Here is a 27,161-nt window from a genome sequence, read left to right as displayed (position 1 = left end):
AAAAAGGAAAATGCTTGAATGGATCTCAAGTGGTCCAACAAGTGCCCTCTCAGCCACTTCAAGTACCGCATCCAAAAAACACCAGTCCTCTGAGTTGTCATCCCAATCAAACTTGATTTCTCCCAGCTCTGAAGTCTCCATCAGCCCTGCACAGTATGGTGGAACTGAGATGGCTGAGTCTGCAGAGCTGATCAGTCACACTATAGCCTGGGAATCAGAGGTCTGCTCCCAAGCTACAGTGAGTACAGAACAGGAAATGGTCTGCAGTGATGCCCAGAACCTTTGTGACTCTGATTCAGGCCGTGAGGACCAAGTTTCTGAGCATAATGTTGACCCTTTGTCACAAACTGTAACACCTGTGGTTATAGACAATGAGGAACATACTGATGAAGATGAGACTCAGATACCCGATTGGGATGACAACTTAAATATTCGGTCAGGACAAGAAGAGGCTCGGTCTGAGGGGGAGGGGAGTGCAAACACAACAATTGATGATGAAGTTCTAGATCCCACCTACTGTCAACCCACAGTCAGGCACTCGAGGAGGTCAACAGACGTGGTGGAGGAGGATGCAACTGATGACGAAGTTACCTTGCGCCTTCCTGGACAGAGTCGGAGTACTGGTAGCACGTCTACAACTGCATCCTCAGCCACCACTCTGCCTCTGAGCATTATTCGGGGTGGATCATCAGGTCGCATGGCCTCTAAGCCTTGCCTAGCCTGGTCCTTTTTTGACATAGCAAAAGATCGCCCAAATTATGTGATCTGTAAAATTTGTCATGGTTCTCTTAGTAGAGGTCAAAACCTCAGCAGTTTGACCACTTCTTCCATGAATCGTCACATGAATAAATATCATATGGCCCGGTGGGAAGCTCACCGTGCTGCAATGCGGCCTAGCGGAGCGAACCATCCACCGCCTGCCCCTTCCAGTGCATCCGCGCGCTCGTCGTCTTCTAGGACTGTGGGGACAGCTGTCACACCTGTTTTTCCACCCACAACTTCCACCACTGTAACCGCAACAGGCAGTTTGCTTGGTAGGTCGTCAGTTGGTTTGGAAGGGGAAACAAGTGAGTGTGTACAGCTGTCTCAGACATCGATAGCACCAACTTTGGATGAAGGCAACATCATGTCTCCGCCTGCACTTTCCTCACAAACCTGCATTTTTCCAGGGACACCCTACTCAACACAGTCTACACACAGCAGCCAGATCTCTGTCCCTCAGATGTGGACAAATAAAAGGCCATTTCCTGCGACCCATGACAAAGCTAAGAGGTTGACTCTATCCCTCTGTAAGCTGTTGGCTACAGAAATGCTGCCTTTCCGCCTAGTGGACACACAGGATTTTAGAGACCTTATGTCTGTCGCTGTGCCCCAGTACCAGATGCCTAGTCGCCACTACTTCTCGAAGAAAGGTGTGCCTGCGCTACACCAGCATGTCGCACACAACATCACCGCTTCCTTGAGAAACTCTGTGTGTGAACGGGTGCATTTCACCACCAATACTTGGACCAGTAAGCATGGACAGGGACGTTACATGTCGCTGACTGGGCACTGGGTAACTATGGTGATAGATGGTGAAGGGTCTGCTGCACAAGTCTTGCCGTCCCCACGACTTGTGTGTCAATCCTCTGTCTGTACAAGTTCCGCCACTGCTTCTGCATCCTCCACCTCATCTAGGTCCTCCACCTCCGCCCCAAGCCTGCCTGGTCAGGCCACCAGCGTTCTCACTGCGCAGAAGGAATCACGCACCCCTCATTACTATGCTGGCAGCAGAGCGCAACGGCATCAGGCGGTCTTTAGCTTGACATGTCTTGGGAATAAGAGTCACACAGCTGAGGAGTTGTGGTCAGCTCTGCGGTCCGAGTTTAATAAATGGTTGTCTCCACTCAACCTGCAGCCTGGTAAGGCCGTGTGCGACAATGCTGCAAACCTGGGTGCGGCCCTTCGCCTGGGCAAGGTGACACACGTACCTTGTATGGCTCACGTGTTGAACCTTGTCGTGCAGCAATTTTTAACACAGTATCCCGGCCTAGATGGCCTTCTGAACAGGGCACGAAAACTGTCTGCTCACTTCCGCCGTTCAAGCGCCGCAGCTGAGCGACTTGCATCGCTCCAGAAGTCTTTCGGCCTGCCGGTTCATCGCCTGAAATGCGATGTGGCGACACGCTGGAATTCAACTCTCCACATGTTACAGCGACTGTGGCAGCACCGCCGTGCCCTGGTGCAATACGTCATGACGTATAGCCTGGGCCAACGAGATGCAGAGGTGGGTCAGATCACCCTGATGGAGTGGTCTCAGATCAAGGACCTATGCACCCTTCTGCACAGTTTCGAAATGGCGACGAATATGTTTAGCGCTGACAATGCCATTATCAGCATGACGATTCCAGTCATTTACATGCTGGAACACACGCTAAACACTATTCGGAGTCAGGGGGTGGGACAACAGGAAGGGGATGAACTACAGGAGGATTCATATGCGCAAGACACAACAACATCACCAAGGTCCAGACGTTCATCATCACCAAGGCGCCAGGCATGGGAGCATGGGGTACAGGGATCAACAAGGGCGCATGGTAGCAGGCGAGATGTTGAGGAAGGTGCAGGAGGACATGAAGAAATGGAGGACGAACTGTCCATGGACATGGAAGACTCAGCGGATGAGGGAGACCTTGGTCAAATTTCAGTTGAAAGAGGTTGGGGGGAGATGTCAGAGGAAGAAAGAATGGTTAGCACCTCTATGCCACAAACACAGCGTGGACTTGGTACGCATGGCTGCGCAAGACACATGAGTGCCTTCTTGTTGCACTACCTCCAACATGACCCTCGTATTGTCAAAATTAGAAGTGATGATGACTACTGGCTTGCCACACTATTAGATCCCCGGTACAAGTCCAAATTTTGTGACATAATTCCAGCCATAGAAAGGGACGCACGTATGCAGGAGTATCAGCAGAAGCTGTTACTCGATCTTAGATCCGCTTTTCCACCAAACAACCGTGCAGGTGCAGGGAGTGAATCTCCCAGTTGTAACTTGACAAACATAGGACGGTCTCGTCATCTTCAACAGTCTACACGTACCAGTAGGACCGTATCTGGTGCTGGTAACAGCAATTTTATGGAATCTTTTCATAATTTTTTTTAGACCCTCCTTTGCAAGGCCACCAGAGACAACAAGTCTGACACATAGTCAAAGGCTGGAGAGGATGATACAGGAGTATCTCCAAATGAACATCGATGCCATGACTGTGCAACTGGAGCCTTGCTCCTTTTGGGCTTCAAACCTAGAAAAATGGCCAGAGCTCGCAACTTACGCCTTGGAGATTTTGTCGTGTCCAGCTGCCAGCGTTGTCTCTGAACGTGTCTTCAGTGCTGCTGGGTGTGTGCTGACAGATAAGCGCACGCGTCTGTCCAGTGACAATGTGGACAGACTGACGTTCATCAAAATGAACAAGTTATGGATCCAGAAGGAATTTACAACCCCTGTGTCATCCTGGGGAGAGTAAATGCTTGTGGATTTGGAATGTGCTTGATGCAAATCTAGCTGTGAAGTGTACAACTAGGGCACAAGTGCTGCCACTGAAGGGGTGGGTGTGTGTGGGGCACAATTTTTGGAAAAAAAGGGAGACTCCGCTTGGAGTAACCCTTGCTTACATTGTTTTTAAAAGAAGCCAAGATGAACAGAGCTGGGATCAGGAAAGACTTTGCTACCTACCCCGGTGTCATCCTGGGGACTGTTAATTATGGCGTATTTTTGAATGTGCTTGATGCAAATCTAGCTGTGAAGTGTACAACTAGGGCACAAGTGCTGCCACTGAATGGGTGGGTGTGTGGAGGGCACAATTTTTGGAAAAAAGGGAGACTCCGCTTGGAGTAACCCTTGCTTACATTGTTTTTAAAAGAAGCCAAGATGAACAAGTCATGGTTCAGCAAAGACTTTATCTACCTACCCCGGTGTCATGCTGGGGACGGTTAATTATGGCGTATTTTTGAATGTGCTTGATGCAAATCTAGCTGTGAAGTGTACAACTAGGGCACAAGTGCTGCCACTGAATGGGTGGGTGTGTGGAGGGCACAATTTTTGGAAAAAAAGGGAGACTACGCTTGGAGTCACCTTGAGGTGTTTTACATGACTTTAGAAGGGCGTGCCATGCCTATATCTGTGTCTCCTCCTCTTTTTCTTTGTCCAGCTCTTTTGTTTTTGCATACGTATATGTCCTTGTCACTTTCCCATGTGTTTGTGTTGTGTTGTGAGTTGTTTGTCACCTTTTGGACACCTTTGAGGGTGTTTTCTAGGTGTTTTTCTGTGTTTGTGATTGCCTGCCATTGTTTGCTATTGGCTCGAGTTCGGTTCGTCGAACGTTCGACGAGCCGAACTCGAACGGGACCTCCGTTCGGCGAACCGACCTCGAGCCGAACCGGGACCGGTTCGCTCATCTCTAGTTACTATGTTTATTGTTGGGGGGGGTGGGGGGTGTTTTATATTGGGGGGGTAGGGGGAGGGTGGGCCGGTCGACAGTCTCATTTGGCCTATTATGGAGCTCTGGGAGAACGAGAATTTGTCAATTGATCATATGGCGGGACGCATTAAGCTAATTAGTTGGAATGTTAGCATCTAGCATCAAAAGGCAAGCAGTATTTCAATTTTTACGCACAGAAAAACCTGACCTAATTTGCTTGCTGGAAACACACATGATACCGGGGAAGCTGCATCTACTGGATAGAAGGTGGCTCAGGGTGGGGTATCATTTTACATATTCTGCATACTCCAGAGGGGCCAGTATACTAGTCCGCTCAGGCGCACAGTTTGAATTTCTAAAGGTCATCATGGATAAAGATGGGCGGTATGTATGTCTTTCCTGTAGGCTGGGGACAAGAGCCGTAGTAATTATATCCCTATACATACTTCCGCCATATTGCAGCAAACTACTTAACAGTGATACAAAAAAAAGGGAACCAGCACGATCTGAAATTGGCATGTATCATATAAAAAGTGAAAATTCACAAATTTATTCCAACTGTACTATAATAAAAAAAATTGATCAATTATTTGCTAAAAATCTCATTTTTTTATTGTAGTACAGTTGGAATAAATCTGTGAATTTTCACTTTTTATATGATGCATGCCAATTTCAGATCGTGCTGGCTCCCCTCTCTCTCTTAACAGTGATACAAGTAAAATATATCTTTTGTACCGTGTTAGCCAGTAGAGATAAAAAAATTGTTTAAAAGAACAGAGAGTCCTCAGTGGTTGATACCTTTTAATGGCTAACTGAAAAGATGGTAATAATTGCAAGCTTTCGAGACTACTCAGGTCTCTTCATCAGGCATGGTATAACACAAAATCTGAAGAGTCACATATTTATACACAACAGGATTTAGAATAGTGCAGTAAAAAAAAACAAAAAAAAAAACAAGTTATATGAAACAGAACTATCACTATGGTAGGGGGCAAACTGTTGTGGCCATAAATACTGCTGCAGTTCAGTGTGAAAGTTTTATTGTCCTCTGATAAGGGTCTGGCCTGTTTATATTAAAAGGGGAAGGAGAACTCAATATGAGAAGATCTGGAGCAAGTGGCTGGACTTTCCAGGATTAGCGTCATTTGATCTACTGAAAGATAGGATATTTAGACTATAGGTAGGAAAGGAAAGATCGCAGTGGCTGAGAAATAAGGAGGGCAGGTCATTAGGTGAATAAAGAGGGATGTAGAGAGTGGAGGGGTGAGCCTGTCGACCGGAAGAGGGTGGGGGGAGGGGGAGGGAGTATGTGTGAGGACTACCGTCACAATTTATGTTTATGAAAGTTTTAAAATGCAATAAAAATGTATCTGATTTAAAAAAAAAAAAAAATAAATAAATAATATATATACTATATGCAATTTAATGGTCAGAACATATATAGGGACACTCCCGTTTAAATTTTATATCAAAGAAGGTTTAGAGAAATACCATGGTAATTTCTCTAAATAGAAGCAAAAAAACCCAATAAAATTAATTCAATTTTGTTAATATTAAAAACGTACAAAAAAATATGCAACAGAGATGTATTTAGAATAAATTAGATTTAGTGGCATAATATGCAACATTACATATTGTGACAAGAATAGTTCTTAAATAATACAGCAAACTGGAAATATTATAAGAAATTACAATGATATAAAAAAATAGATTATTCCCTCAATAATTACAACAAATTATAAGGTATAATAGTATAAAGTGATTCTGTGTATATAAATAATTGCATTCAAAAATACATCCAAATACCTTACCAAAAGTGAATGACAGTTATATAAAAACATATATTAATTTATTTTTTTGAAAATAATTATAAAGGGGGATAAAATGTATATTGAAAATCCATAAAATGCAAAAATCTATACAAAAATATCCAGTTGCCTAAACTATTCTATCACTGGCAATAGTGCAAAAATGGACTCAAATACTATGTCCCGGCGTATTTCCCCAAATTGGATCACTAGATGGCGTTCAAATCAAAGGAGTGCCTGTAATAATTAGGTATGTATAACAATCCCAAATCAGAAGCTGTACTGCAACCATAAAACAGTCAAACGCCGTTACCGGACCTAAATAGGCATATTAAAGATCAGGACATAGTACATAATGCATCAAATTACCTGGGCCAATGCTGTCATGTGCCACAATCTTCTCACCCCCGTACACTTCGCTACACCCTGCTTCTACGGGGGGCATACCGGGGTGAAAAGGCGCCAGGTGTAAATGTAGGTATCAGACCAATCACAAAGTTGCATCCTTGTAGGGTAATATCCGTGCTTGCGTCAGGTACAGTTCCACCTCCTGATGTAAAAAGACTTCCTGCTGGACGACGGTGTTATATGTATATATGTATGTGTGATATATATATATATATGTATGTATGTATGTATGTATGTATGTATGTATGTATGTATGTATGTATGTATATGAAGACAAGGAGAACAATTTTTTGTTCTCCTTGTCTTCATATGCTTTGAGTGTGCCATGTAGGAAGGTGTATCATGTTGTCCTTTTCCTACCTATATTGTGTGGCCTTTTGCCTTCTATGTATGTATGTATGTATGTATGTATGCATGCATGCATGTATGTATGTGATTGATATATATATATATATATATATATATATATACAGTTAGGTCCAGAAATATTTGGACAGTGACACAATTTTTGCGAGTTGGGCTCTGCATGCCACCACATTGGATTTGAAATGAAACCTCTACAACAGAATTCAAGTGCAGATTGTAACGTTTAATTTGAAGGTTTGAACAAAAATATCTGATAGAAATTGTAGGAATTGTACACATTTCTTTACAAACACTCCACATTTTAGGAGGTCAAAAGTAATTGGACAAATAAACCAAACCCAAACAAAATATTTTTATTTTCAATATTTTGTTGCGAATCCTTTGGACGCAATCACTGCCTTAAGTCTGGAACCCATGGACATCACCAAACGCTGGGTTTCCTCCTTCTTAATGCTTTGCCAGGCCTTTACAGCCGCAGCCTTCAGGTCTTGCTTGTTTGTGGGTCTTTCCGTCTTAAGTCTGGATTTGAGCAAGTGAAATGCATGCTCAATTGGGTTAAGATCTGGTGATTGACTTGGCCATTGCAGAATGTTCCACTTTTTTGCACTCATGAACTCCTGGGTAGCTTTGGCTGTATGCTTGGGGTCATTGTCCATCTGTACTATGAAGCGCCGTCCGATCAACTTTGCGGCATTTGGCTGAATCTGGGCTGAAAGTATATCCCTGTACACTTCAGAATTCATCCGGCTACTTTTGTCTGCTGTTATGTCATCAATAAACACAAGTGACCCAGTGCCATTGAAAGCCATGCATGCCCATGCCATCACGTTGCCTCCACCATGTTTTACAGAGGATGTGGTGTGCCTTGGATCATGTGCCGTTCCCTTTCTTCTCCAAACTTTTTTCTACCCATCATTCTGGTACAGGTTGATCTTGGTCTCATCTGTCCATAGAATACTTTTCCAGAACTGAGCTGGCTTCATGAGGTGTTTTTCAGCCAATTTAACTCTGGCCTGTCTATTTTTGGAATTGATGAATGGTTTGCATCTAGATGTGAACCCTTTGTATTTACTTTCATGGAGTCTTCTCTTTACTGTTGACTTAGAGACAGATACACCTACTTCACTGAGAGTGTTCTGGACTTCAGTTGATGTTGTGAACGGGTTCTTCTTCACCAAAGAAAGTATGCGGCGATCATCCACCACTGTTGTCATCCGTGGACGCCCAGGCCTTTTTGAGTTCCCAAGCTCACCAGTCAATTCCTTTTTTCTCAGAATGTACCCGACTGTTGATTTTGCTACTCCAAGCATGTCTGCTATCTCTCTGATGGATTTTTTCTTTTTTTTCAGCCTCAGGATGTTCTGCTTCACCTCAATTGAGAGTTCCTTAGACCGCATGTTGTCTGGTCACAGCAACAGCTTCCAAATGCAAAACCACACACCTGTAATCAACCCCAGACCTTTTAACTACTTCATTGATTACAGGTTAACGAGGGAGACGCCTTCAGAGTTAATTGCAGCCCTTAGAGTCCCTTGTCCAATTACTTTTGGTCCCTTGAAAAAGAGGAGGCTATGCATTACAGAGCTATGATTCCTAAACCCTTTCTCCGATTTGGATGTGAAAACTCTCATATTGCAGCTGGGAGTGTGCACTTTCAGCCCATATTATATATATAATTGTATTTCTGAACATGTTTTTGTAAACAGCTAAAATAACAAAACGTGTGTCACTGTCCAAATATTTCTGGACCTAACTGTATATATATATCAAATTGCCTTATTCTGTCTGTCTGTCTTGCTCCAAAATTGTGTCCTTACGGTGACACAAAGCTGATTAACCGCTGGGCTCGCCATGGCCCCGCCCCCCCCGCACGGATTGGCCGCTCGCCCAGGCAACTCGCCCACGCCCCGCCCCCCTCACGCAATGCACGCTCGCTCTGGCCCCGCACGCATTCCCCGAACCGACTGACATGGAGCCACGACTCCCAGGTGAATACTGTACCCCCGGGAGCCCACATCAGCGTACGCTGCCAACCCAGCCGACACATACCCTCGCATTGCTGGGGTTGCCGCCGTATGCTGGTGTGGGCTCCCGTGCGAGCGGGGGACGGGATACGCTGGTAACCATGGTAGCATAGTTACCAGCGCATCAAGGTCCTGCAGCGGCGGAACATACACACATGCACGCACACACACACACCTCAGATCACACTCTCACACACACCTCACACACACATCACATCGCATCCACACACTCACAACATCCTGGGATATCGCTTGCTTCTCGGCGGCGATACTGTGGTGTGACCTTCCAGGACCTGCCGGAGGATCACATGGCCAGAAGCATGTGGTATCTCCGGATGTTGTGAGTGTGAGCGCGTATGTGCAATATCGTCAATGTGTGTGTGTGTGAGTGTATGCGATCGGGTGTGTGTGTGTGTGTGAGTGTATGCGATCGGGTGTGTGTGTGAGTGTATGCGATCGGGTGTGTGTGTGTGTGTGTGTGTGAGTGTATGCGATCGGGTGTGTGTGTGAGTGTATGCGATCGGGTGTGTGTGTGTGTGTGTGTGTGTGCGATCGGATCTGTGTCGGCAGAGGAGCACGGCGTGCTGGAGGAGGCTGGGAGGAGAGAGGCTGATCCTGGGGAAGGCTGGGAGGGGGAGGCTGAGAGAAGAGAGGCTGATGCTGGGTGAGGCTGAGGCTGGGGTAGGCTGGGAGGAGAGAGGCTGATGCTGGGGACAGAAAAGGCTGATGCTGGGAGGAGAGAGGCTGATGCTGGGAGGAGAGAGGCTGATGCTGGGAGGAGAGAGGCTGATGCTGGGAGGAGAGAGGCTGATGCTGGGAGGAGAGAGGCTGATGCGAGGCTGATGCTGGGAGGAGAGAGGCTGATGCGAGGCTGATGCTGGGAGGAGAGAGGCTGATGCTGGGAGGAGAGAGGCTGATGCTGAAAGGAGAGAGGCTGATGCTGGGAGGAGAGAGGCTGATGCTGGGAGGAGAGAGGCTGATGCTGGGAGGAGAGAGGCTGATGCTGGGAGGAGAGAGGCTGATGCTGGGAGGAGAGAGGCTGATCCTGAGGAAGGCTGGGAGGGGGAGGCTGAGAGAAGAGAGGCTGATGCTGGGAGGAGAGAGGCTGATCCTGGGGAAGGCTGGGAGGGGGAGGCTGAGAGAAGAGAGGCTGATGCTGGGGGAGGCTGAGGCTGGGGTAGGCTGGGAGGAGAGAGGCTGATGCTAGGGACAGAAAAGGCTGATGCTGGGAGGAGAGAGGCTGATGCTGGGAGGAGAGAGGCTGATGCTGCGGGCAGAGAGGCTGATGCTGCGGGCAGAGAGGCTGATGCTGCGGGCAGAGAGGCTGATGCTGCGGGCAGAGAGGCTGATGCTGCGGGCAGAGAGGCTGATGCTGCGGGCAGCATGGGGGATGGAGCACGTTTGGGAGTGCGCAGCATGGCGGATGGACCACGTTTGGGAGTGCGCAGCATGGGGGATGAAGCACGTTTGTGAGTGCGCAGCATGGCGGATGGACCACGTTTGGGAGTGCGCAGCATGGGGGATGAAGCACGTTTGTGAGTGCGCAGCATGGCGGATGGACCACGTTTGGGAGTGCGCAGCATGGCGGATGGAGCACGTTTGGGAGTGCGCAGCATGGCGGATGGAGCACGTTTGGGAGTGCGCAGCATGGCGGATGGAGCACGTTTGGGAGTGCGCAGCATGGCGGATGGAGCACGTTTGGGAGTGCGCAGCATGGCGGATGGTGCACGTTTGGGAGTGCGCAGCATGGCGGATGGAGCACGTTTGGGAGTGCGCAGCATGGCGGATGGAGCACGTTTGGGAGTGCGCAGCATGGCGGATGGAGCACGTTTGGGAGTGCGCAGCATGGCGGATGGAGCACGTTTGGGAGTGCGCAGCATGGCGGATGTACCACGTTTGGGAGTGCGCAGCATGGCGGATGGAGCACGATGGGGGGTGCGCAGCATGGGGGATGGAGCACGATGGGAGGTGCACACCTCCCCCCAACACACACACACACACACACACACACACACACACACACTGCACAACACACACACACACACACTGCACAACACACACACACACACTGTGAACCACAAACACCGCCCTACATAGACACCCACACACACAGACAACGCTGCACACACACAACACCCAATACACAAACACCGCGGCATACATAAATATACGCACATACCGCACAACACACACATTGCACAAAACATACCTCCCCCAAAACACACCACACACACAAACCGCGCAACACACACACACACAACGCTACAGACACACAGCGCTCCACAAACAACGTAACACACATACAACACCGCTCTCACCCCCCGCCACACCCAGACAACACCCAGAACATGTACAGCGCCCTACACAAACACTTGGTAAGTACACACAACAACATATATATATATATATATATATATATATATATATATATATATATATATATATATATATATATATATATATATATATATATATATATATATATACAAAAATCATACATGAACTACACAATATGTAAATTCTAGAATACCCGATGCGTAGAATCGGGCCACCTTCTAGTGTGTGTGTGTGTGTGTGTGTGTATGTACATATGTACATATGTGTGTATATATATATATATATATAAATATTATTATATATATATATATATATATATATACAGTGCCTACAAGTATTATTCAACCCCCTGCAGGTTTACACATTCGGATTTAGCTTGGCATTGTGACATTTGGACTGTAGATCAGCCTGGAAGTGTGAAATGCACTGCAGCAAAAAAGAATGTTATTTCTTTTTTTATTTTTTTTTTAAATTGTGAAAAGTTTATTCAGAGGGTCATTTATTATTCAACCCCTCAAACCACAAGAATTCTGTTTGGTTCCCCTAAAGTATTAAGAAGTATTTCAGGCACAAAGAACAATGAGCTTCACATGTTTGGATTAATTATCTCTTTTTCCAGCCTTTTCTGACTAAGACCCTCCCCAAACTTGTGAACAGCACTCATACTTGGTCAACATGGGAAAGACAAAGGAGCATTCCAAGGCCATCAGAGACAAGATCGTGGAGGGTCACAAGGCTGGCAAGGGGTACAAAACCCTTTCCAAGGAGTTGGGCCTACCTGTCTTCACTGTTGGGAGCATCATCCGGAAGTGGAAGGCTTATGGAATTACTGTTAGCCTTCCACGGCTTGGACAGCCTTTTGAAAGTTTCCACCCGTGCCGAGGCCAGGCTTGTCCGAAGAGTCAAGGCTAACCCAAGGACTACAAGGAAGGAGCTCCGGGAAGATCTCATGGCAGTGGGGACATTGGTTTCAGTCAATACCATAAGTAATGTACTCCACCGCAATGGTCTCCGTTCCAGAAGAGCCCGTAAGGTACCTTTACTTTCAAAGCGTCATGTCAAGGCTCGTCTACAGTTTGCTCATGATCACTTGGAGGACTCTGAGACAGACTGGTTCAAGGTTCTCTGGTCTGATGAGACCAAGATCGAGATCTTTGGTGCCAACCACACACGTGACTTTTGGAGACTGGATGGCACTGCATACGACCCCAAGAATACCATCCCTACAGTCAAGCATGGTGGTGGCAGCATCATGCTGTGGGGCTGTTTCTCAGCCAAGGGGCCTGGCCATCTGGTCCGCATCCATGGGAAGATGGATAGCACGTCCTACCTGGAGATTTTGGCCAAGAACCTCCGCTCCTCCATCAAGAATCTTAAGATGGGTCGTCATTTCATCTTCCAACAAGACAACGACCCAAAGCACACAGCCAAGAAAACCAAGGCCTGGTTCAAGAGGGAAAAAATCAAGGTGTTGCAGTGGCCTAGTCAGTCTCCTGACCTTAACCCAATTGAAAACTTGTGGAAGGAGCTCAAGATTAAAGTCCACATGAGACACCCAAAGAACCTAGATAACTTGGAGAAGATCTGCATGGAGGAGTGGGCCAAGATAACTCCAGAGACCTGTGCCGGCCTGATCAGGTCTTATAAAAGACGATTATTAACTGTAATTGCAAATAAGGGTAATTCCACAAAATATTAAACCTAGGGGTTGAATAATAATTGACCCACACTTTTATGTTGAAAATTTAACTGAGCAACGTAACTTGTTGGTTTGTAAGATTTATGCATCTGTTAATAAATCCTGCTCTTGCTTGAAGTTTGCAGGCTCTAACTTATTTGCATCTTATCAAACCTGCTAAATCTGCAGGCGGTTGAATACTACCTGTAGGCACTGTGTATATATGTATATGTATATGTATGTGTATATATATATATATATATATATATATGTATGTATGTATGTATGTATGTATGTGTATATATATGTGTATGTATGTGTATGTATGTGTATATATATATATATATGTATGTATGTATGTATGTATATATGTGTATGTATATATATATATATATATATATATATATATATATATATATATATATATATATATATATATATATATATATATGTATATATACGGTATAATATATATATATATATATATATATAATATACCGTATATGTATATCACATATATATATATATATATGCGTGTGTATTCATACATATGTGTATTCATACATATACGTGTATTCATACATTATATATATATATATAATATATATATATATATATATATATATATATATATATATATATATATTATAATATAATATAATATACACACACAAGATATAAATATTCATATATAAATATAAAAGTTATGAACACACAAAATTTGTCTTGGAAAATCCTAAAATATCATCGTATACACATTACCCAGTAAGCCTAAGAATAGACTAACTCTTTCTGTTCTGCATTCTCCGCAGTCTTTCCTGTGTATACCAGGCAGAATTACTGTAAAAGTAGCATTTATATAGATCCTTTAACAATAGATCATGATCACTGGAGACTTCTTGCCAAATCTGTGGTCCCCTCTGAACAGACCAGAGCATATGTAACACTCCATAGTGTGATATTGTTACAAGAATTGAGCTAAAAATATATTCACAGAACCTGGTCTAGTGATACCGGGTCATTCCAGGCCTGCAGGACAGCTTGAATTTATTTGGAACTAGATTGAGGACACACAATGCAAAGATTGACGCTGCTTCTCCCCTTTTTGTCTGGTTTCAGGTGTGATTTTCATATTGCCCACACCTGTTACTTGGTACAGGCGAGTTTTAACAAGCCTCACGTTCTTGAAACAAAGTTGTTTACCCTCAGTTTTGCAACGGTACCAACTATTTTATCTGGCCCATTATGTTTTTGTTTTTTTTTGCGCTCAAATGCACATAGAGGAATTAAACATGTGTATAACAGAATAAGTGTAATTGCAATAATTTTCTGGGAGAAATCCTTCATTTTCTAGGTCAATTTCAAGGATGCCAACACTTTTGTCCATGACTGTATATTACAAAGTTTCTTATTTTCATGTGTACTATTGATTTATGGGTTAAAAATGAAAAGAAATGTTAATCTTAAAAACAGAAGATGATACGTCTCATGATCTGATTTAAATGATTAAAACAATTTAGGCCACTTTCCCCCTGTGTTCCCTTACATAGGCTGCACAGACTTGTGATCTGGATGGCTGACATGTTGGCAACATATTTATTTATCTGTGTTAATTTATTGATTTACAGGATCGACCCACAGTTTATTGATCCAATCGCCAGCGTCTGAAGTAGAAGATTCAGATTCAAGGGCTGATCAGTCGCCATGTGATCCTGTACAAGTAGACTTATCACATTCAGGTATTTTTATTTTTTTTTTTTCAGCAAAATTATCTCGGACAAGACGTTAAAAATTTGGTGTTTTTATGTTCTTTAATAACTTTAAACACAAACATATAATTTTTTATTTTTTTTTATGTCCCACTTCTTCCAAGAGTCCTAACTTTTTTAGTATTTTTTTTTTTTTTGCTCACATAGCCTTGTGTATGTGTTTTTTTTTTTTTTTCCAGGAAGAGTTGTAGTTTCAATTGACATCATTCACTGTACTATACAATGTACTGGAGAAATGAAGAAGTAAAATCAATTCGGCCATTTTTTCGGGAGCAGATTTAAGGCATTAATTTAGCAGTAAAAATTACCAGGAATATTTATATCCTTATTATTTATTTTTCTGTTAATGGCTTAGGAAAACCTAATAAAACCCCTCTGTTAAAAGAAAATAAAATGTTTTGTGTCTCCATTTTGCAAGACACCCCCCCCCCCTTCTTTTTTTTTCCCCTTTTTTCTTCTTCTTTTTGCTGATCTATAGTTTCTAATCACTGTTGTAGTGCATTTCTCATGGTCAATTCACATGAAAAAGAAATGACTATTTTGTCCCCACGGGTATAAGTATCATGTGAATCTGGCAGCACGCTGACTGCCACAGGTCTATCATACCACAGCATTTGGATATCGGCCTCCTGATGAACCATGAGTTGGGGAAACGCGTTGAGGCAACAAACTAAGTTTTTATGTCCCTGCTATTGTTGAGTGCCTCATTGGGATGGGATTGCGGCCTCCCATCATTTGAGGTTATTTATGAGCTCTAATTGGCATAGTATCACTTTAATATATCAGTTTTGCACTGCACTTTTTATATATTTATGCACTGCACTTTAACCTTTGGCTAGGGACTCATAGGGTTAATAGCAGGGACAGCCGTCGAGGAGTGGGGGCGCCACGACGCATCCATAGGGTGCCGACCTCCGCGGTTAGGCAGAGCACAGGAGGGAGTGGACATTGCAGGGATATTATTTCCCTCTCTCTTCTGTGCACTATTTCACTTGAATCACATAATGTGGTAATGTATCTTTTTTAATATCAACATTAAATGTTAAGTTTTAGAGAGAGTTTATGGTAATCCCACGGGTATAACACTCAGTGGATTGTGAAAATTGCATATATGCCATTTTAGTGCCTAATTCATGGGAACATGCACCCTATAAATTGTTAAACTGGTTGCCCAGGACTTATCAGTGATGAATCAACTGTCAACTGTAAACTACTCCAAATGTGGCCATAAGTGATGTGCGGAGCTGCTCTGTTCTGTCAGTACAGTGATAAGTTCCCTCCGCTTCCAGAGCAGTTTTAGCTGACCGGTTGGTGTGCCAGGTGTCAAACAGCCACCAAACTCACATTGATCACCTATCGGGCGTATACAATAGTGCTCACTGGATTATGCTATTTAAAGTTTAAGTGATGAGTTAGGCACTGTATCTGCTGAAGATGATGGGACAATGGCCGTGGTCAAAGTCTGGGGTAGACCGAAATGTTGGCCATCCTTTTTACTGTATTTCCATACGCTGACTTTACCAGTAAATTGTTAAACTGCATATTCAATTGGGTGCCACCATATTGTTTGGAGGTACGTTGTCTGCTACAGAGCACCACTGCCTTCAAGCAACAAGTGCCAATCAGAAATTTGATCAATCAATGAGTCCTGGTGAACCCTCTTAAAGGGCATCTTCCCCTCTGCAGCAGTACCATACATGTCGATGTTCACTGTGATTTGCATTTAGGGAGTTATGGTGATGCAAGGTGGGGATGGATATGGAGAAGCAGTGTGTGTAATGGCTCCCCCAGCCCCCATGGTGACACTTTACAATTTCTGTTCGGCTTTCCAAGTGGATTAGGATAAGTGGTGCAGTGGTGCCCCGTCCGCTGAATAAAAGTCTCTTAGCAATTGAGATAAGACCACTTTGTTCTTCAGGACAGTATGATTTCAGTGATATCACACTTATATAGAGGTGTTCTGCTTTATTACTATTACACACTATAAAAATTATATTTTACGAAAATTATTTTTGCATCACCATATTCTGATAACTATGAACATTTATTTTTTGGCTGACAGACATTTGAGGGCTTGGTTTTTTTTGTGCTCGCCTGAGTATCTCAGTGCTTGGGATACTCGGCAAGCTCCGAGTACTGGCGAGATGCTTCGTCAGATGCTCGCTCCCCCTCCCTGCATGTGGGCGGTATTTACAGAGTCAGCCCACATGCAGGGATTGGCTGTCACACACTGTAATGCCACAACCAACATGGCTGTGGCATTACAGTGATTGGCTTGGCTGCACAGCGTCATCAGCTCTATATGACACTTGACGGCGCCATGCTCTGCAGTGTGATCCACAGTCACCTAGTGTAAGGGGAGGTGCTGCTGAACCAGGGACAGATTTAAAGTGTGTCTTAGGTAGTGTAGGTACTAGGAGACGTGACGTCACCACTGCCATCGTTGCCATAGTAACCTACCGAGCGGGTTACTACAGCATCGGTGATCTCCGATCACCTGATTACTGAGGCTGCTATGCACTGGCTCCTGCAGGAGCCGCAGGAGTTAACTCCCTGTTTATCGGCTCGGCTATTCAGCGTCTTATGCAGGAGCCGCTGAATAGCAGCACTCAGCTGATCGGAGATCACCATTACTATAGTAACCCGCTCAGTAGGTTACTATGGCAACGGTGGCAGCGGTGACGTCACCGCCTACTAACCCGCCGCAACCTCTGCTCGATTTCACAGCACAGGGGAGCAGCAGCGTTTTTCCTCCCTGTGCTGTGTGATATAGCAGTGCTGCATGTGTTAAAGAAGACAGAAGACCAGGATCGTGGAGGGGTTAGAGAGAGTAATAAAGATAGAGTTCCTAAGTGTGTCTGTGTATTTATTTATAACTAACTGTACTTCCAGGCTTCGCCCGGGTTAATAACTGTTGTTCACAAATAGAATGTATTAACAAAAATTTATTCTGCACACACAAACGGCAAAAAAAAAAAGGCAAAAACTAAGCTAATAGAAGCATTTCACAACATATATTTCAACACCACAGATATTCCACACAGATTTAACTAAATTGGCAAAGTATGTGCTGTCTGTCTCTTTCCCAGGTCTGTCTCTTTCCCAGGTCTGTCTCTTTCCCAGGTCTGTCTCTTTCCCAGGTCTGTCTCTTTCCCAGGTCTGTGTCGGTTTGTCTCTTTCCCTGTTTCTCTCGGTCTGTCTCTGTCTCCCCACCGACATCCTATTATCTCACATATAAGCTTCTTAGTCTTTTGTTCCTATAGCAACCAATCACAGCTCCTACTAATAACCTGTAGTTCCAGGCTCCATTTACTTTATTGGAGGCATGTTTTTTGGAGAGTAACTGTAAAGCATGGGGTTAAATATTCCTGTCAAAACATAGTCTACGACGTTCCCTGGGTCACATGAGGTGTCTGTTCAAAATTTCGTGATTGTAAATGCGAGGGTGCGGATACACTTTTCGTTTCACTTTTTCCCCATTATGTAGATAGGGGCAAAATTGATTAGTAAATTGGAATGTGCGGGGTTAAAATTTTGTCTCACAACATAGCCTATGACGCTCTCGGGGTCCAGACGTGTGAGTGTGCAAAATTTTGTGGCTGTAGCTGCGATGGTGCAGATGCCAATCCCGGATATATATATATATATATATATATATATATATATTATATTATATTATATTATATTATATTATATTATATTATATTATATTATATTTACACATACATACAGCTTTATATATTAAAGTATTTTCTCTCTGTGTGGTGTCTTTATTTTTTAACCCTTTATTGGAGATTCTTAATGGCCGGGTCAAACTTGGCCTGACATTAAGAATCTCAGGCTTAATACCAGCTGGTAAAACAAAGCTGGTATTAACCCCTTATTACCAAGCATGCCACCCAGCACCAGGGCCGCTGAAAGAGTTGATACAGCACCAGAATATGGCGTTTCTATGAAAGCGTTATTTTCTGGGGCTGCTGCGGACTGCAATTCGCAGCGGGGGGTGGGCCAGAAAGCTTGGGCCAACCTGCGCTGCGGATTCCAATCCCCAGCTGCCTAGTTGTACCTGGCTAAACACACAAATTGGGCGAAGCCCACATTTTTTTCTTTAATTATTTCATGAAATGTATGAAATAATTAAAAAAAGGGCTTCCCTATATTTTTGATTCCCAGCTGGGTACAAATAGGCAGATGGGGGTTGGGGGCAGCCGTTCCTGTCTGCTGTGCCTGGCTAGCATACAAAAATATGGCGAAGCCTACGTTTTTTTTTTTTGTTTGCATGCCCCCAACCCAGCTGCCTATTTGTACCCATCTGGGAACCAAAAATATTGGGAAGCCCTTTTTAATTTTTTTTTTTTTTTAATTTCATGAAAAAATTTAAAAAAATGATGTGAGCTTCGCTTAATTTTTTTGTCCGGCCAGGTACAACTAGGCAGCTGGGGATTGGAATCCGCAATGCAGGTTGGCTCAAGCTTTCTGGCCCCCCCCCTGCTGCGAATTGCAGTCCGCAGCCACCCAGAAAATGGCACGTTCATAGAAGCGCCATCTTCTGGCGCTGTATCAACTCCTCCAGTGGCCCTGTTGCCGTGTAGCTCGCTGGGTAACAATGGGGTAGGGCTAGCTGTGTATTATCAGCTGTCCCTAAGCCCTAAATTCATGGTGTCACGCCAATATTAGGCATGGCCACCATGAATTTCTAGTAAAGATAAAAAAAAAAACCACAACACAGAGAAAAATATTTTTATTAGAAATAAAACACAACACAATAAGTGACTCCATCTTTATTGAACTAAAGAACCCCCCTCCGCTATAGTCCTGGGTCGAGGGACCCGCGATGTCCAATCCAAACTTAATATCATCTGATCGGTTTACCGGAAGCCAAAGCGATCAGATGTATCAGGTTCAAGGAACTGAATCACATGACACATCAGATGATTGTATAAACGGCTTTTATACAATCAGCTGATGCATCAGTAGAAAAAAAAAAAAGCTAAACACCTCTGTGCAGACTCCCCTCCGATCGCTCCAGGACCTGCCGGTAATCAGCTAATGCGTTAATCTGACAGCATCAGCTGATCGTTTAAACCGGCTGGGCGGTAAAAAGCCGGCCTCACCACTGGACTTATACGATCAGCTTATGCTGTCCGGTGACCGCATCAGCTGATCACCGGCAGGTCTTGCAGCGATCGGACGTGTCCCGTGAGTCTGCAGAGAGGTGACTATATTATTTTTTGTTTTTTCTACTGTTCAGTTTTGATTTTGCTTAGCATCGAATGTACAGGCAGAGAGAAGCTGCCACACATACGCTACAAAGCGAAAGTGCATGTCACACGGGGGAGGAACACAGGATTATTCCTCCCCCAATACTCCGACAACATTGCTCACAGCAGTAACCTGGGAGTCAGAAATGCTTACAGGGGTCTTCCCCATGCTGCTCCCATGTCATTTGAGCACTGTTATACATTTGTGATATTTTTGAGCTTTCACCAGACTGCCGGGGGTGCCGCCGGAAAAATGCTCGAGTCTCCCATAGACTAACTTTGGGTTCGGTGCTCGGGTCGAGCACCCGCGCATTTCAATATGCTCGACCCGAGCATCGAGCACCCGAGCATTTTACTGCTCGCTTATCTCTAATTGTCAGTCATTACATCTTCTTTTTTTTTTTTTTTCTTGTATTTTAGTCACTTTTTATTCTTATTTTTTGTGTCCAATGTGATGAAACCTATATTTTTGGTATATTCATTAGTTATTTTTGCTATTGATGTATTGCATGGTATTTGACTTTTCAGTTTTACACTTACAGGAGGCATCTTAAACCACGCTTATGGCAGGGACTAAAAGGCCACCATACCTGGCAGACCAGTAGGTCATTGTTTGTTTGACTTCTGGTTACTCTGCGGGAAGCAAAGAAAGGTCTCTTGATTTGATATTCGGTTGATCGTATTCTGCTCAGTGAAAACTTTGCCGAGCTGGGAACACTCTGCTCCTTTTCCGAAGCCAGGAAAAATTCTGAAATTGTGGCTATCCAAGTTATTTCTTTGCTTGATGTTAACAATACATGTCAGCCCACAAGCTGTAGTTTGCCGTACTTGTCTGCATGACAGTGGTCCTCTTTGATTCACTTTCCACCCTAGTCCCTCACTGTGATAGTTGATCATAATAGCCAACATTGACGTTAACATCAATTTTTCACTGTCAGCCTTGTTCTCTCCTTGAGCATGGGATGACTCAATATCCCCCTTCACATCCTGCTGCATATGGCATTGTTGTTGAGGGTCCCAAACAGCCGCAGTGCAGTGATGAACATGTTGAAGTTGCTGTTTTTCCTCCATCACTTACTGCATCCTTGTTAACGTTTTGTATTTTTCCAGTATAAAAACGAGTGAGATATTGTCCCTACTGACAAATTTTGTAGTACCTTTTGAAAGGCCTCAGTAAATAATGCACATCCCTCCTGAGCTGCCAAAGGTGAATTTCAAAGTAACCCAAATTCCAGTATCACCTCACCGCTTTATTTTTTTTTTTTCCCTCACGCAATATTGGTGCATTACTTCTGCATGATTGCAGAAAGATTGTAATTAACCCCTTGACGACCGCGGGCAGTAAAATTACGTCCTAAATGTCATAATGTTACTGCCCGCGGTCCTCCGGCGGCAGCATGCCGCGATCGGCACACATCTCAGCTGATTTTCACAGCTGAGATGTGTGCCTGCTAGGCACGAGCAGAATCGTTATCTGCTCGTGACGATTAACCCCTTAAATGGCGCGGTCAATACGTGACCGCGCCATTATAAGCGCGATCGCGGTAAAGTTTTACTTACCGCCCGATACCGGAAGTCACGTGACGCGATCACGTGACTTCCGATAGTTGTCATGGTAGCACAGGGTCATGTGATGACTCCTGTACTACACATGACTTGCTTTCACTTTCGCTGTGCCAGCGGCACAGTAAAAGAGAACGTATCTGCTGTTTACAGCTGTGTAGCTGTGATCAGCAGATACTGCAGAGCGATTGGCTTGCTGATCGCAATAACCCCGTAGGGGGACTAGTAAAATAAAAAAAAAAAGTTAAAATTTTTTTTTAAAAAAAAACCCTAAAAGTTCAAATCACCCCCCATTCGCCCCATTGAAAATTAAAGGGTTAAAAAAAATAAAAAAATACACACTTTTGGTATCGCCGCATTCAGAAACGCCCGATCTATCAAAATATAAAATCAATTAATCTGGTCAGTATACGGCGTAGCGTCAAAAAAATTCCAAACGCCAAAATGATGTTTTTTTGTCGCCACAACTTTTGCGCAAAATGCAATAAGAGGCGATCAAAACGTAGCATCTCCGCAAAAATGGTACTGTTAAAAACGTCAGCTCGAGACGCAAAAAATAAGCAGTCACTGAGCCATAGATCCCGAAAAATGAGAATGCTATGGGTCACGGAATATGGCGTAAAATGTGCGCCACTTTTTTCGAACAAACTTCCGATTTTTTTTTTTTAACCCCTTATATAAAAGTAAACCTATACATGTTTGGTGTCTACGAACTCTCACTGACCTGAGGCATCACACCCACACATCAGTTTTACCATATAGTGAACACAGTGAATAAAATATCTCAAAAACCATAGTGCTATCGCACTTTTTTGCAATTTTTCTGCATTTGGAAATTTTTTTGCCGTTTTCCAGTACACTATATGGCAAAACTGATGGTTTCATTTAAAAGTACAGCTCGTTCCGCAAAAAATGAGCCCTCACATGACCATATTAACTGAAAAATAAAAAAGTTACGTCTCTCAGAAAAAGAATGGCGAAAAAAAAAAACGGAAAGCGAAAAATCGGCCGGTCGTGAAGGGGTTAAAAAGCAGCAGGCCAGTAGCACTGATCAATCCCTACCTGCTCTCCTTTCTTTATGTCTATATTAATTGAATCTCTGTAGCAGTCTCTTTTCCTCATGCTGAAACCTTTTTCATTGCTGTGCTATAATATGCACAGTGTACACTTTCTTCTGAGTTTTATAGCTTTCTCTCCTTATTTCTGTGGCAAAGCTGTGATGTGTATCACACTATAAATTTACCCCAAAAATGGCTGCTGCATTCCCTGCATCTTAGAGACTGTGATATGACATCCTGGTTGACTTTGCTAAACTATGAGATGTGAAAGCTGGAAGGCCTTATGGCAAAGCCTGGCAAGGTGTGCCCAGGGCCTCCTCTGGCTGACAGTCTTCACCAATTTATAATAAAGCAGTGCCCATTTCAGACAATTAGTTGAAATTGAGTCACAAATTGCACTGGACGCAACAAGTGTCTAATGATTCAATACTTTGATTTGCATGGCATTAATATGCTTATCTCTAGCAGGGCTGTATTTTGCCTTCATGCTGCCCTAGGCACTTTAAGTGGTCGCGCCCCTTAGTGACAACGTAAAACTGAGTTTTCGCACACGACATCTGTTTAAGGCAGATCTACTCTGTAGCACACTTTAAAAAGTATCAATAAGAAACGAAACCCCCCCCCCAATGGGGATCACCACAGGCACATCAAAACATAGCATGAGTATAAAATATTCCCACCACACCGTCCCCACTTATATACTGTGACACTGCCCCTAATAAACACCACACTGCCCTCCCTTATAAACTACTGTATATGCACCACACCTTCCTCGATTATGAAATATGATCTGTACATTGTGAGGAGGGAGCAGCATGATGTGAGGACAATGTCCCATGCATGCTGCCCCCTCCTCACAGTGTCCCATGCATGCTGCCCCCACCTCACAATGTCCCATGCATGCTGCTCCCTCCTCACAATGTCCCATGCATGCTGCTCCCTCCTCACAATGTCCCATGCTTGCTGCCCCCTCCTCACAATGTCCCATGCATGCTGCCCCCTCCTCACAATGTCCCATGCATGCTGCTCCCTCCTCACAATGTCCCATGCTTGCTGCCCCCTCCTCACAATGTCCCATGCATGCTGCCCCCTCCTCACAATGTCCCATGAATGCTGCCCCCTCCTCACAATGTCCCTTGCATGCTGCCCCCTCCTCACAATGTCCCATGCATGCTGCCCCCTCCTCACAATGTCCCATGCATGCTGCCCCCTCCTCACAATGTCCCATGCATGCTGCCCCCTCCTCACAATGTCCCATGCATGCTGCTCCCTCCTCACAATGTCCCTTGCATGCTGCCCCCTCCTCACAATGTCCCATGCATGCTGCCCCCTCCTCACAATGTCCCATGAATGCTGCCCCCTCCTCACAATGTCCCTTGCATGCTGCCCCCTCCTCACAATGTCCCATGCATGCTGCCCCCTCCTCACAATGTCCCATGCATGCTGCTCCCTCCTCACAATGTCCCTTGCATGCTGCCCCCTCCTCACAATGTCCCATGCATGCTGCCCCCTCCTCACAATGTCCCATGCATGCTGCTCCCTCCTCACAATGTCCCATGCTTGCTGCCCCCTCCTCACAATGTCCCATGCATGCTGCCCCCTCCTCACAATGTCCCATGAATGCTGCCCCCTCCTCACAATGTCCCTTTCATGCTGCCCCCTCCTCACAATGTCCCATGCATGCTGCTCCCTCCTCACAATGTCCCTTGTATGCTGCCCCCTCCTCACAATGTCCCTTGCATGCTGGCCCCTCCTCACAATGTCCCATGCTTGCTGCCCCCTCCTCACAATGTCCCATGCATGCTGCCCCCTCCTCACAATGTCCCATGAATGCTGCCCCCTCCTCACAATGTCCCTTGTATGCTGCCCCCTCCTCACAATGTCCCTTGCATGCTGCTCCCTCCTCACAATGTCCCATGCTTGCTGCCCCCTCCTCACAATGTCCCATGCATGCTGCCCCCTCCTCACAATGTCCCATGAATGCTGCCCCCTCCTCACAATGTCCCTTGCATGCTGCCCCCTCCTCACAATGTACCATGCATGCTGCCCCCTCCTCACAATGTCCCATGCATGCTGCTCCCTCCTCACAATGTCCCTTGCATGCTGCCCCCTCCTCACAATGTCCCATGCATGCTGCTCTCTCCTCACAATGTCCCATGCATGCTGCCCCCTCTTCACAATGTCCCATGCATGCTGCTCCCTCCTCACAATGTCCCATGCATGCTGCCCCTCCTCACAATGTCCCTTGCATGCTGCCCCCTCCTCACAATGTCCCATGCATGCTGCCCCCTCCTCACAATGTCCCATGCATGCTGCTCCCTCCTCACAATGTCCCATGCTTGCTGCCCCCTCCTCACAATGTCCCATGCATGCTGCCCCCTCCTCACAATGTCCCATGAATGCTGCCCCCTCCTCACAATGTCCCTTGCATGCTGCCCCCTCCTCACAATGTCCCATGCATGCTGCCCCCTCCTCACAATGTCCCATGCATGCTGCCCCCTCCTCACAATGTCCCATGAATGCTGCCCCCTCCTCACAATGTCCCTTGCATGCTGCCCCCTCCTCACAATGTCCCATGCATGCTGCCCCCTCCTCACAATGTCCCATGCATGCTGCTCCCTCCTCACAATGTCCCTTGTATGCTGCCCCCTCCTCACAATGTCCCTTGCATGCTGGCCCCTCCTCACAATGTCCCATGCTTGCTGCCCCCTCCTCACAATGTCCCATGCATGCTGCCCCCTCCTCACAATGTCCCATGAATGCTGCCCCCTCCTCACAATGTCCCTTGTATGCTGCCCCCTCCTCACAATGTCCCTTGCATGCTGCTCCCTCCTCACAATGTCCCATGCTTGCTGCCCCCTCCTCACAATGTCCCATGCATGCTGCCCCCTCCTCACAATGTCCCATGAATGCTGCCCCCTCCTCACAATGTCCCATGAATGCTGCCCCCTCCTCACAATGTCCCTTGCATGCTGCCCCTCCTCACAATGTCCCATGCATGCTGCCCCCTCCTCACAATGTCCCATGCATGCTGCTCCCTCCTCACAATGTCCCTTGTATGCTGCCCCCTCCTCACAATGTCCGTTGCATGCTGCCCCCTCCTCACAATGTCCCATGCATGCTGCCCCCTCCTCACAATGTCCCATGCATGCTGCCCCTCCTCACAATGTCCCATGAATGCTGCTTCCTCCTCACAATGTCTCATGCATGCTGCCCCCTCCTCACAATGTCTCATGTATGCTGCTCCCGCCTCACAATGTCCCATGCATGCTGCTCCCTCCTCACAACGTCCCATGCATGCTGCTCCCTCCGCACAATGTCTCATGCTTGATGCTCCCTCCTCACAATGTCCCATGCATGCTGCTCCCTCCTCACAATGTCCCATGCATGCTGCTCCCTCCTCACAATGTCCCATGCATGCTGCCCCTCCTCACAATGTCCCATGCATGCTGCTCCCTCCTCACAATGTCTCATGTATGCTGCTCCCGCCTCACAATGTCCCATGCATGCTGCTCCCTCCTCACAATGTCCCATGCATGCTGCTCCCTCCGCACAATGTCTCATGCTTGATGCTCCCTCCTCACAATGTCCCATGCATGCTGCTCCTTCCTCACAATGTCCCATGCATGCTGCTCCCTCCTCACAATGTCTCATGCATGCTGCACCCTACTCAGTGTCCCATGCATGCTGCCCCCTTCTCACAATGTCCCATGCATGCTGCCCCCTTCTCACAATGTCTCATGCATGCTGCCCCCTCCTCAGTGTCCCATGCATGCTGCCCCCTTCTCACAATGTCCCATGCATGCTGTCCCTCTCCATGAGCTCCTAATGCTGCCTTCCTCTTTTCCATAATGAGACCTTCATGTTGCCCCACTGATGCTAAGACCACCACACTAACGCTTATGCTGAGACCCCCCCCACACACACACTACCCCACTCTTGATATTGACTCCCCTACATTGCTCCACTCCATACTGATCCCACACATGCTGCCCCTTCTTCACAATGAGCTCCCAATGCTGCCCCCTCTTATTCTGAGTCCTTACACTCCCCCCACCCAATCGATTTTGTCATTGCACTATCCCTCATCCCTTGTCCTCTGTCTCTAGCATTAGCCCCTCTCTCCCACTCCCCCAGCATCAGCCTCTCTCCCCCAGCATCAGCCTCTATCTTCCCTCAGCATCAGCCTCTCTTCCCCAGTCTCAGCCTTTGCCTCCCCCCAGCCTCAGCCTGCCCCAGTCTCCGCCTCAGCCTCCCTCCAGCCTCCCTCCAGTCTCAGCCTCAGCCTCCCTCAAGTCTCAGCCTCAGCCTCCCTCCAGTCTCAGCCTCAGTCTCCCTCCAGCCTCCCCCCAGTCTCTGCCTCTGCCTCCCTCCAGCCTCCCCCCAGTCTCTGCCTCTGCCTCCCTGCAGCCTCCCCCCAGTCTCAGCC

The 27,161-nt window shown here is 45.8% G+C and overlaps 1 protein-coding gene across 2 annotated transcripts in view; it reads left to right on the top strand.

The window, feature by feature from the left end:
- KLF8 (KLF transcription factor 8) overlaps positions 1 to 27,161 on the top strand; it is a 121,569-nt gene that overhangs the window by 81,692 nt on the left and 12,716 nt on the right. For both annotated transcript variants that reach the window (XM_075322768.1, XM_075322769.1), the window contains exon 3: positions 14,710 to 14,820. In XM_075322768.1, the coding sequence (XP_075178883.1) occupies positions 14,710 to 14,820 (111 nt within the window). The remainder of the gene's footprint in view (positions 1 to 14,709; positions 14,821 to 27,161) is intronic.

Source organism: Anomaloglossus baeobatrachus, chromosome 9, assembly GCF_048569485.1.
Source record: "Anomaloglossus baeobatrachus isolate aAnoBae1 chromosome 9, aAnoBae1.hap1, whole genome shotgun sequence".
NCBI lineage: Eukaryota > Metazoa > Chordata > Amphibia > Anura > Aromobatidae > Anomaloglossus > Anomaloglossus baeobatrachus.
Note: the sequence above shows the minus strand (reverse complement) of the source record. Positions and strands in the feature narration are given on the sequence as shown.